General features: G+C 42.8%; 1 protein-coding gene across 1 annotated transcript in view; it reads right to left on the bottom strand.

The window, feature by feature from the left end:
* Positions 1 to 13,259, bottom strand: part of TMPRSS5 (transmembrane serine protease 5) — a 223,795-nt gene that overhangs the window by 151,868 nt on the left and 58,668 nt on the right. Inside the window, exon 3 of the mRNA XM_073655271.1 lies at positions 1,156 to 1,254. Coding sequence (XP_073511372.1) covers positions 1,156 to 1,254 — 99 coding nt within the window. The remainder of the gene's footprint in view (positions 1 to 1,155; positions 1,255 to 13,259) is intronic.

Below are 13,259 nucleotides of genomic sequence, written 5' to 3'. Positions count from 1 at the left end.
TCTCTCAGCTGAATGTGGCTCGCAACCCTCTCTAAGAGTTGAATGTGGCTCGCGACCCTCTCTCAGAGCTGAATGTGGCTTGCGACCATGTCTCAGAGCTTAATGTGGCTCGAAACCCTCTCTCAGAGCTGAATGTGGCTCTCAAGGTCAGAAAGATTGGGGACCACTGGTCTAAAAGAGAGGAGAAGCAGCGTGGACTGGCCTCTTAGACAGTTGCATGTCCCTAGTCGGCTTTTAAAAGTATATTTTCTCTGAAATACTTCAGAGTTTCAGAGTGAAGCATGTATGACTGCAAAAAGAGAACCGAACTCTGATTAATGCTGTCCATAGTTCAGGCTGCATGAACCTACGATTAGATTTCCTTTTAAGGCTCATTTCACACTGCATTCTTCACCACATTCAGTGGTCCTGTCAGGGTTTACGTCTGAACAAGGGACAAAATGGGATTTGGGTGTATGCGCCGATGGGGCCATTGACTAGGATATTATGAGTCGTCTGCTCTGACATGTATAATTTTTGGGCATATATGCCTACTGGAGGCTGATGCTTAGAAGTGGTAGACTGCATCTGAGTGTCCACCTCCAATAGACATATACACCCACAAAGGATGCACGACAGGGCACATGTTGACTCCCTTGACACCATTATCGTCAATGGCCCCCGTCAGCGCTTACGTCCGAATCCGGTTTTGACGGTTGTTTGTATGTAAGCCCCAACGGGACCAATGAACATAGGACAAAGCGCAGTGTGAAAGCGCCCTTAAGGTTATTTACAATGTGGCAAGTTATCACCTATCTACCGCATAGGTGGTAAATTGTTGATCACTGGGTACTCTCCGATGCAGCCAGTGTGAATGATGTGATAGTTGCACATGCGCAGCTCTGCTCCATTCATTGAATATGGGACTGATGGAGATAGAAGAGTGCTGTACTTACAGCATAATGTGAAGGCTTACTGTAGAGTCTTTCCATGGGACTAAGAAGTCTATGGAAATCTATCCCCATGATTGTTACTCTATATCACTTATGTACAGTTGTGAGAATCTTCGGGATTATTTACACATCTGTGTCATTGCCATAAGCTGCAGACAGAGTTAATGTTCCTTTAAAGTAGAATTAGCTAAGTCAAAAGGAAATAGAAATCTCTGTACAATACCTAAGATGTAAACTCCCACCGCTGTCCCGATGAGAAATCCAAGAGTAATGAGAAGTATAAACATCTTCTGGAATCTGCATCTGTCGTCTTTGAACTTTTCTAGAGAAAACATGAAAAATATTTCATATTCATTATTACAAGTGATTTTTATAAACTTCTAAAGTTGGCCAATTTAATAAATTTGGATTTTATTGAAATCCCTTTGCATAGGGAAGAATTAAAAAACATTTTTTACAAACGTATGTAGTATGCGAAGCAATGGTTTATTCTATACAAACCAGTTATGTGATCAGGGTTCATTTTGGCACTGAGATAGTTAAAGGAGATTTGTCCAGAGGTTTTTGCTATTTAATTTGAGAGCAGTATAATATAGGGCAAGAACAGCCTGATTCCAAGGATGTGTCAATTACTAGGCTGTGTGCTGCTGTTTCAATACAATCAGTGTTTTTTCAGCAAGATATTATTACTACAGGACTAGCTGTCATGTGCCAGGCAGTCCAGCTAATCTGTGTTACCCCGCCCTCACCGCTGATTGGCAGCTTGAACGCAGTGTACACAGAAAGCTTCCAATCAGTGGTGTGGGCGGTGTTATACACAGCTCAGGATTTGAGCACTGCTACTTCTACAACAGAGAAAACAGGGATGCTATCAAAACTACACCAAGCAGTACAGTAAGTGATATATTGCTGGAATCAGGGTCTCTGCCCCTACATTATGCTGCTCTTAGATTACGTATCATGAACCTTCTGACAGATTCCTTAAACTGCCATGACCGAACATTTTTCTGATCCTGGCAGTGACCAGTCACCATGAAAGTGAGTCTGTGTAATATAGGTTTCCACCTGCTGGTGATGATGTGGGCAGCTCTACATAAGGGGCCACAGCTACTAGAGGCCCTTGATGTACATTATGCTAAGGTGCAAAAATATTTTAAAGTGCACAATTTTTGTAGGGATATAGCAGAGGGAGGTACTGGCAGGGCATGTGCTAAGAATTCTGGGTGAGGTTGCTAACAAGTCACTCTACATTGACTAGAAAATTTATATACATGGTTAAAGATGTGAACTAAATTATTGTCCATTGCGTGGAGAAAGCTAGATACTATAACTCTAATTGCAACTTTTGATTATACATTTCCCCACTATTATCTTAAATGGAAACATGTTAGGCCTCCAAAGTCTCCCAAACAGCCTCCATTATGATTTAAAGCCGAATCATGCCATTGATAGCTTAATAGTTTCCAATTTTGCAAAAACAACTTTTGTTCCCATCCTTGGTATTTACTTCATCCAAAACATCCGGCTTCAGACATTTTAATGCCCTCACTGGGCGCAAAAAATTATCCACTTTACTTGCAAAGTGATTTCAGAACTGCTTGAAATCTCATGTATGTGCGAAGTTTTATGCATCCCTGGGCATGTGCAATGTTCCGATGAAGTCAGGGAGAGCACACCTCGCTTCATTGTCCATGTTCATGGACAAGGCCGGACTGATCATCTAGTAATTCTGGAAAATGCCAGGTGGGCCGGTGGACTGAATTGGACAGCAACTCTTATCATGACATCTGCTGGACACTGATACTGTTAACAATGGAGGCAGAGAAGAGAGTCATTAGCTCCCTGCTCCATAACTTACTCTGGCAATCCGCAAGCTGCTTCTGCTCTATGGCTGTAGGCCAGCAGAAAGTAAGAGACATCATTACAGTGAAGATCTCATGCCAGGAAGCACTGGTTTGCATATCAGCTAGCAAGTAGGAGATGTGTTGTGTATAGCTAGGCAGAAAGGATACATATACTGCATGATTGGTTGGAGAGGAACAATGGTCTTCAAGCAGAGGCTTTAAAGAGTGATATGCTGTAGGATGGGGCTGTATATAGAGGGGTAAAAGGTGTGATATTATTCAGGATGGTGCTAAATACAGGGGGCTGAAAGGAATGGTATATTGCAGGATAAGGCTGAGAGGAATGATCTACTGCATGATGGGGCTGTGTATAGAGGGGCTAAAAAAGTGATATATTACAGGTTGGGGCTTTGTATAAAAGGGCTGATAAGAATGATATACTGAATGATGTGGCTGTATAAAGGGGCTGAGATGAGTGATGTACTGCAATATGGAAATATTTGGTTATGGCTTGTCTGTATTATTTAACTCTTCTATTGCAGTATTGATGGTAATATTGGTTATGGTACGGTCGTGTTTGGTAATGACCAGTAAGATGGTATTTACCATTATACAGTGGTATTATTGATGATATTGGCCTTGGAATAATGGATTTTGTCCTATAATCCAGTATTCAGGAGAAGAGAGGCTTAACATGTATTTTGGAATTACAATTGAGCTACAGTAAATTTTGATTTCCTCCAATGTCAGGCAGGGTCATGTTTGCAATAGAGTTTCCTATCTTGTGAAGTGGGTGTACTGGAGCAGCATGGGCCGGTGTGGTTTTAAATGCCAGGGCTCAATTTGAGTACGAGTCCAGCTTTCCTCAGGGAAGAATTAAACTATGCGCAAGCGCCCCATGAAATCACTTAGCAAGTGACTGGGAGATGGATCATACTCGCAGTGGTTGGTGGATGCGGGATATTTCCTACAAGGTAGAACTTCATTTTAAATAGAGCACCCTTTTCCATATTAACCCATAAAAGCATCATAAAGCAGGTTCACCACTTGGGACCGACACAGAGCAACTAAAATCAATTGGTGCTTTGTAGAAATTAGTGAATCTTTTTAAATTCCCACAAATTTGCAGTCTTCTAGGACAATATCCACCCTTTTTCAAGTCTTTAACACAATCACAACCTTAGTAATGTCAGAGTGACTTTAACATATACAGTCATGGCTGAAAGTGTTGGCACCCTTGAAATTGTTCCAGAAAATGAAATATTTTTCCCAGAAAATTATTGCAATTACACATGTTTTGTTATACACATGTTTATTTCCTTTGTGTGTATTAGAACAACACAAAAACAGAGAAAAAAATGCAATTTGGACATAATTCCACACAAAACGCCAAAAATGGGGCGAAGAAAATTGTTGGCACCCTCAGCTTAATATTTGGTTGTCCCCTTTGGAATAAATATCTGCAATCAATCGCTTCCTATAACCATCAACAAGCTTCTTACACCTCTCGCCTGGAATTTTGGACCACTCTTCTTCTGCAGGTTGCTCCAGGTCTCTCACATTTGAAGCCGTCTTCTCCCAACAGCAATTTTAAGATCTCTCTACAGGTGTCAATGGGATTTAGATCCGGACTCATTGCTGCCACTTCAGAACTCTCCAGCGGTTTGTTTCCATCCATTTCTGGGGGCTTCTTGAAGTATGTTTGGGGTCAGTGTCCAGGTGGAAGACCCATGACCTAAGGTGTAAACTCAGCTTTCTGACACTGGGCACAACATTGCAACCCAAAATCCTTTGGTAATCTTCACAATTCATGATGCCTTGCACACAGTCAAGGCAACTGGTGCCAAAGGCAGCAAATCAACCCCAAATCATTTTTGAACCACCATCATATTTGACTGTACTGTAGGTACTGTGTTCTTTTCTTTGTAGGCCTCATTCTGTTTTTGGTAAACAGTAGAATGATGTGCTTTACCAAAAAGCTCTATACTGGTCTAATCTGTCCACGAGATGCTTTCCCAAAAGGATTTTGGCTTACTCATGTATATTTTGACAACCTGGAATCTAGCTTTTTTATGTCTTTGTGTCAGCATTGAGGTCCTCCTGGGTCTCCTGCCATGGCGTTTCATTTCATTGATATGTCGACCGATAGTTCATGCTAACACTGATGCATCCTGAGCCTGCAGGACAGCATGAATTTCCTTTGAAACTTGATTGGGGTTGCTTATCCACCATAAAGACTATCCTGCGTTGCAACCTTTCATCAATTTTTCTCTGCTGTTCACGTCCAGGGAGATTAGCTACAGTGCCATGGGGTGTAAACTTCTTGATTATGTTGAGCACCGTGGACAGAGGAACATCAAGATCTCTGGAGATGAACTTTTAACCTTGAGATTGTTGATATTGTTCAACAATTTTGGTTCTCAGACAGTTCTCTTCTCCTCTTTCTGTTCTCCATGCTTAGTGTGGCACACACAAACACACAATACAAAGATTGTGTCATCTTCTCCCCTTTTTATCTGGTTTCAGGTGTGATTTTCATATTGTCCATGCCTGTTACTTGCCACAGGTGAGTGTGAACAAGCATCACATGCTTGAAACAAAGTTGTTTACCCGCAATTTTGGAAAGGTGCCAACAATTTTATCCAGCCTATTTTTGGGGTTTTGTGTGAAATTGCGCCCAATTTGCCTTTTTTTCTTTGGCTTTTGTGTTGTTCCAATACACACAAAGGAAATCTTCTTACCAATTATAGCACGATCTGACCCATTCAGTAAATGATTTCTTTTTTTTTCCAAGTCAAAGTTATAATTTTACTGCTATCCATTTCCTTCACACACAAAATAGATAAAAAAGGCTATTAAATAATAATAATATTCTGTGCCCCAAGTAATAAACCTCTTCAGTCTTTGTTCTTTAAAAGCCTATTCAGAATTTTATCAATTTCCATTGTTCATTTTGCGATGCTTTTTTGTAATATCCTTACACAAAGGGATTTTGTGTATATGTTCATTATTAATTTTCCCTTTGTTCGAACGCTGTTCCATTTAATGAGTATTGTAGGGATGAGATTGTGTTACTTGTATCCAGACTCAATATATATTATCATGTTAGTGTATTGAGAAGGTGATAGAAAATCTTCCGCATAATGCATTACTTACTGCTTAGGGCGATACTCTAAAAGGGAGACAATTACAGTCCGTGCCGCTGTATATTGCATTTGGTGTTGTATACCTGATGAAATTCTCCTTGGGCTTTTAATAAAAGGGATCCTTTTATTGAAAGTAATATTGACATAACCATTGTGAAGGATTGAGTATTCTGAATTTACATTAGACTCTGCAATAATTCACTCTTCATACGGTGGAGGATACGGGCATAAAAAATAAGTACCAGTGCCCATTACAAACTATTGGATTGAGCACCACTCAGCTGTGACCACCATCTGTAGCTTATGAGCCCAGAAAGTAGAAAAGCTGTTATAAGTCACACATTCTACCTCTACTCAGTGGCTTACATCTTTACATCCCTCCAAGGTCTCCTAGCATTCTGCATTCATTTTCCCATGGCCTCTGCTTTACATCTGCAGGTAATTTATGTTTTTCCTCTAGCTTTTGCTTCTCTCCGTTCCCAATGGCAAAATTATTGTAACCATTTTGGTTTTTATTTACCAGCCAATGCTTCTTTAAATTGATTAGTGACCATGTCAATCAGAAATATCATATGTCACTACACAGGGGTGGACACAGAGAGAAGAGGGCCCCTGTGCAAAAACAATATATGGGCAATTTTTGCATTAATAGCTCTTCACAGTGCACAATTCCACCTGTTTTGGAGGTGGTAGCGGCCCCCTTACTTCTTGGGCCCCTGTGTAGCTGCACAGGTTATACCAATGATATGTCCGCCCCATCACTACAGTCCAAATTTTGCAACTTTTACTTGTAATTCCCAGTTGGATTAACTCTAGTTCACATGCTATACAGGTTGTTCTTTATAATACCCCTTAAAAAAGACCTTCAAGGCTGCAACGTGTATTATCATTGACCTATTTAGTGTAAAAAGGGTGATAAATAAAGACCCCCATACATATTAGATACCCATCAGTCAAACGATCGGTTGACAGTTATCTCTCCCGACCCCTCCATATATAGGAACTCTCAGAGGAGTCAGGCGCTCCAGTGTTCTCTAAGAAAAAGCTGCTTCTAGACTCTTCTGTGAGTGTCTTAGCCAGATCCTTCCCTCACTCAGCATCGCCTGTCAAAGGTTGAGTCGGGTCACATTAGACTATTGGCTGAACCCACTGATATTGGAGGGTTCAACCAACCTTTGTGTATGGGGGTCTGTAGGTTGACCGTACATTAGATTAAAGTCAACCAAATATACTGGTTTTGGTTGGATTGGCTCTTCATAATGAGTGTTCAACCAAATGGTATCTTATCTATATGGATTAGAATGGGGTTCATCCTGGGATCATAAGCATTGACAGTATACAGTGGGTACGGAAATTATTCAGACCCATTTAAATTTTTTACTCTTTGTTTCATTGCAGCCATTTGGTAAATTCTAAAAAGTTCATTTTTTTCTCATTAAAGTACACTCTGCACCCCATCTTAACTGAAAAAACAGAAATGTAGAATTTTTTGCAAATTTATTAAAAAAGAAAACACTGAAATATCACATGGTCATAAGAATTCAGACCCTTTGCTCAGTATTGAGTAGAAGCAACCTTTTGAGCTAGTACAGTCATGAGTCTTCTTGGGAATGATGCAACAAGTTTTTCACACCTGGATTTGGGGATCCTCTGCCATTCTTCCTTGCAGATCCTCTCCAGTTCCGTCAGGTTTGATGGTGAACGTTGGTGGACAGCCAACTTCAGGTCTCTCCAGAGATGCTCAATTGGGTTTAGGTCAGGGCTCTGGTTGGGCCAGTCAAGAATGGTCACAGAGTTGTTCTGAAGCCACTCCTTTGTTATTTTAACTGTGTGCTTAGGGTCATTGTCTTGTTGGAAGGTGAACCTTCGGCCAAGTCTGAGGTCCAGACCACTCTGGAAGAGGTTTTCATCCAGGATATCTCTGTACTTGGCTGCATTCATGTTTCCTTCAATTGCAACAAGTCATCCTGTCCCTGCAGCTGAAAAACACCCCCATAGCATGATGCTGCCACCACCATGTTTTACTATTGGGATTGTATTGGGCAGGTGATGAGCAGTGCCTGGTTTTCTTCAGACATACCACTTAGAATTATCACCAAAACGTTCTATCTCTGTCTCATCAGACCAGAGAATCTTATTTCTCATAGTCTGGGAGTCCTTCATGTGTTTTTGAGCAGACTCTATGCGGGCTTTCATATGTCTTGCACTGAGGAGAGGCTTCCGTCGGGCCACTCTGCCATAAAGGCCCGGCTGGTGGAGGGCTGCAGTGATAGTTGACTTTGTGGAACTTTCTCCCATCTCCCTACTGCATGTCTGGAGCTCAGCCACAGTGATCTTATCTTGGGATTCTTCTTTACCTCTCTCACCAAGGTTCTTCTCCCACGATTGCTCAGTTTGGCTGGACGGCCAGGTCTAGGAAGACTTCTGGTGGTCCCAAACTTCTTCCATCTAAGAATTATGGAGGCCACTGTGCTCTTAGGAACCTTGAGTAATGCCGAAATTCTTTTGTAACCTTGGCCAGATCTGTGCCTTGCCACAATTCTGTCTCTGAGCTCCTTGGGCAGTTCCTTTGAGCTCATGATTCTCATTTGGTCTGAAATGCACTGTGAGCTGTGAGGTCTTATATAGACAGGTCTGTGCCTTTCCAAATCAAGTCCTATCAGTTTAATTAAACACAGCTGGACTCCAATGAAGGAGTAGAACCATCTCAAGGAGGATCACAAGGAAATGGACAGCATGTGACTTAAATATGAGTGTCTGAGCAAAGGGTCTGAATTCTTATGACCATGTGATATTTCAGTTTTTCTTTTTTAATAAATTTGAAAAAATTTCTACATTTCTGTTTTTTCAGTCAAGATGGGGTACAGAGTGTACTTTAATGAGAAAAAAATGAACTTTTTAGAATTTACTAAATGGCTGCAATGAAACAAAGAATTAAAAATGTAAAGGGGTCTGAATACTTTCCGTACCCACTGTAATACTACTAAATGGCAAAACACTATCTACCAGAATCCTAACAGCTTCTCTGTAGCTCTCTAAAAAGTTGCAGTACTTGTCATTCGTTTCATAAGCAAATTATGGACCCTATCGCTCATGGGGTCCAGGCAGTGGAGTAACTTAAAACTGGTGTGCCCCAATACAAAAGCACTCAAGGGACTCCAATTATTGCAAGTCTTTAAGTATTGGTCTTTTCATAAAGAACAAAAAGACTCTTAGGGCCCGGGTGCGCCTGCGACTCCTTCACCTAGTGTAATTAGTTCTTCCTGTACCCATTGCCATATGAGATCATGAAGATCAATTTGCTAAAATAATAGTCTTAGAAGTTGACTGTACTAGATGCTGGAGATAGGTCATTAATCCAGGGATTTTTTGTGATTATCATATTTAGATTTTTTTCACATAAATTGAAGCACATGGCAAACGACTCAATGAGATCTACATCTTAAAATATGTAACTATGTTCAACATAAACCTATGAGGAGGCACTTTCCCATTTATGTAGAAGCCAAAGAATTGAACATCAAGATATACTGGTTTCTGTTCGGAGATCTACTCATAATTTGCCATCTACTGGCCACCAATAATTTACAGATATCCATAGGAAAATGTATTGTCTCTCCTTACCTGTGACTTAAAGTTTCTTGGACAACTTTAGCTGGGTTTTACTTTGACTCAAAGTTCTACTAAATTATTTACTCTTAGTTAAAATAAATGGTAAAGTAGGATCTCATTGAACCCGCATTGGTCTTTTTTTCTAAATGTTTTATGTATTCTTATTTTATTCATAAGATGAATCCTAAATTATTTACCTGGTTGTGCATATATCTGGCTAAATTACTCATCATTTTTCATATTCTGAATTGAATTCATGGAAACAATGTATATGTATGCTCTGATATTTTCTATCTACATACAAATGTCTCTGTTTTTATTCCATGCACTACTCATCCACTCGAATTATATGTGCACCTTCTTTGCTTTTACTTACCATTCCATCGTGTTCTTTGGGGAATATCATGTTGAAGAGCAAATTCTAGCCAGACCGCAATATGTAGGTTAGACTTCGGATTAAGGGTTATTCCAACCCAGCAACTGACCCTCTTGCTGATGACTGGAGGTCTGACCACCAATATTTGAGGAGTGGTCTCTGAAATGCACCATTAGAATGGAAGGTCTATAGCACTGCCGGAAATTTACAAATACAGCTATGGAATCTCCAGTGACCATGAAATCATCACCTCTCCTGTGGACAAAGTTCCCACAATGACGCTGAGGCCACAGGAAATTTTGATTACAGGACCCCCTTCCAATTGTGTTTTATAGAAAGATGTCCCTCCTAGTGTTGAGCGATCATGCTCGACACTGCTCGGTGCTCGCCCGAGCATCTCACTACTCGGGATGTTCGGCGAGCACCGAGCATTTCCAGGTTACTCGGGCGGGAGCTCGGGTCTCCGCCCTGCACGTTTGGTGCTCTTTACAGAGCCAATGAACATGCAGGGATTTCCAGCCAGTCACTGTAATGCCGCAGCCATGTTTTTTGTGGGCATTACAGTGATTGGCTGGCGGAAAGCGTCACCTCGAGTATTTAAAACCGGGCGCTGCCATCTTGGACACAGTCGCTCCGGATCAGACAGTGTAGGGTCAGTGCTGCTGAGCTAGGGAGAGATTTATACTGCAAAATAGTTAGAGAAGGGTCTCTAAAGCTTGCCAAATCAAACAAACAGTCCTTCTCAGGACTAATATCCATCCCAGATATCAGGCAGGCAGGCTGTATAGGAGACGCAGTGGTTATACCAACAAACACTGCATTACAGTCCTGTGTGCTCCTGCTGGTCAAATTGCTAGACTTATCCCCAGGTCTCAGAGGCCAGGAAAAATCCTTTTTTTTTTCATCTAACTCCTGTTTCTTTTTTCTTTCCTCAGTCAGACTGTACAAATACCCGTCTTATTAACCTTTTGGTATCCCCCCCCCCCCCCCCCAAAAAAAAATTTGAGTGTGTCTGTGATTGTTCAGACACAAATATATCTGTTTAAAAGAGTCTGGTGTGGGCCAGAGAACTAGAACTGTGTTTTTCCTCTTCCACGGTTCAAATCTGGGTGTTATCAACCTGCTTGCCTTTTTTCCATAAAAAAAAACAGTTTGAGTGTGTCGCTGACTGTTCAGACACAAATATATCTATTTTAACAAGTCTGGTATACACCAGGAAATTATAACTGTGGTTTTGCAGTTCCACGGTTCAAATCTCTGTATTATCCACTTTTTTGTCTTTTTTCCATAAAAAAAAAACATTTTCAGTGTCTCGCTGACTGTTCAGACACCAATATATCTCTTTAAAAGAGTCTGGTGTAGGCCAGACAAATAGAACTGTGGTTTTCAACTTCCACGGTTCAAATCTCCTTTTTATTACCCTTTTGCCACTGATAGTGCGAGTGTAAGCTATTTTACTTCATTTACAATGGCAAAGTGCGTGGCAAGGGACGTGGAACTGGACGTTCTGGTGATGGTGCGTGCAGAGGATGGGGCCGTGGCCAAGGTGAAAATGTGCCACAACCAACAGCCACATCTTCTCGCTTCCAGTTCTTGACCGAATTACTAGGGAAGCACACAACAGCACCACTATTGCGAACTGATCAGTGTGAACAGGTTATTAATTGGATAGCAGATAATACTTCCAGTCACCTGGGCACCACCACCTCCGGTCTGTCTTCAACATGGTCAAGTGTTAGTAGCCGTGAGTCTCGACTGCATACTCCTCCTCACCCTGATGCGCCTTCCTCCCACCATGCCGAGTGTCATCAGACAGCAACTGATCCCACAGTTGGAAACTCTGAAGAGCTGTTCACTGGTCCATTTCCATATTTGTGCCCCTCGCCTGCTCCGCTTGAAGTGGTGGAAGAGGAGATCCCATGTAGCGATGGCCAAATATTTGAACAGCCACGGCCACAGGAAGGCGACGCTGGTAATTTGTCACAAGAGGTGGACGATGATGAGACACAATTGCCACGAAGTGAGGAGGAGGACCGTGGTGCGGAAGTGGAAGAGGAGGAGGTGGTGGATGATCTAGTAACTAACCCAACGTGGCAGGAGGACACGCAGAGCGAGGCCAGCAGCACACAGGGGGAGGGAGGCAGAGTACCCCAACAGGCAGGAAGAAGCAGTGTGGTGGCCGCAGACAGGAGGCGGGCAACCGTTCCCCGTAACACCAACACGAGGGACGTTGCCAGTACAACTGGTAGGTCTTCCAGAGTCTGGAATTTTTTTAAAGACTCTGCTGATAACCCCAAAAAGGCCATTTGTACCACCTGCCATGCGAGCATCAGCAGGGGTGGCAAAACTACCAGCATGACCACCACCAGCATGATCAGGCACATGTCAGTAAAGCACCCGACTTTGTGGGGCGAACCCCAGGGTCCACGACCAGTGTCAGTGGGTGTCACCACTGCTTCTTCCGCTGTTGTGCGTGTAAGAGAACCCCCTGTTGTGCGTGCAGGGCAATCCCCTGTCCATACTGCATGCAAAGATGCCCCCTCCTCTCAGTCTTCACTTGTTATGGCAGTTTCTCAAGAAACAGCATCAACGTCCACGTCCACGTCCCACCGCAGCGTTCAATTGTCCATATCCCAGACCTTTGAGCGAAAGCGCAAATTCGCAGCCAATGCCGAACAGGCCACAGTCCTAAATTCGCACATTTCACGACTGCTTGCGTTGGAAATGCTGCCTTTTAGGCTGGTGGAGACGGAATCCTTCCGCAACCTTATGGCGGTGGCCGTCCCTCAGTACTCGGTCCCCAGCCGACGCTATTTTTCCCGGTGTGCCATCCCCGCACTACACAAGCACGTGTCCCAAAACATCTGCCGTGCCCTCAACAACGCAGTTACAGGGAGAGTCCACCTGACAACGGACACATGAACAAGTGCTTGTGGCCAGGGACGGTACATCTCCCTGACGGCACACTGGGTAAACATAGTGAAAGCCGGGACCCAGTCGGACTTTGGAACGGAACACATCCTCCCCACACCGAGGATTGCGGGCCCTATGTCAGTCAGAATTGCCCCCACAGTGTACAGCTCCTACGCATCATCCTCCTCCTCCTACTCCTCATCTTCAGCCTCCATCTCAGATATCACCACATCAGTTACAAGCTGGAAGCACTGCAGTACTGCCTCAGCCAAGCGGCAACAGGCTGTGCTGAAACTCATAAGCTTTCGTGATAAACCTCACACTGCTTGTGAGTTGTGGACAGCTGTGAAAGAGCAGGCAGATCTGTGGCTGAGACCGCTGAACCTGCATCCAGGCATGGTCGTGTGTGACAATGGCCGTAACCTGGTGGCGGCTC

This window comes from Phyllobates terribilis, unplaced genomic scaffold, assembly GCF_046119375.1.
Source record: "Phyllobates terribilis strain yellow unplaced genomic scaffold, ASM4611937v1 Scaffold_12__6_contigs__length_324123572, whole genome shotgun sequence".
Lineage (NCBI taxonomy): Eukaryota > Metazoa > Chordata > Amphibia > Anura > Dendrobatidae > Phyllobates > Phyllobates terribilis.
The sequence above is the reverse complement of the archived record's forward strand: the minus strand, read 5'-3'. Positions and strand labels throughout refer to the sequence as shown.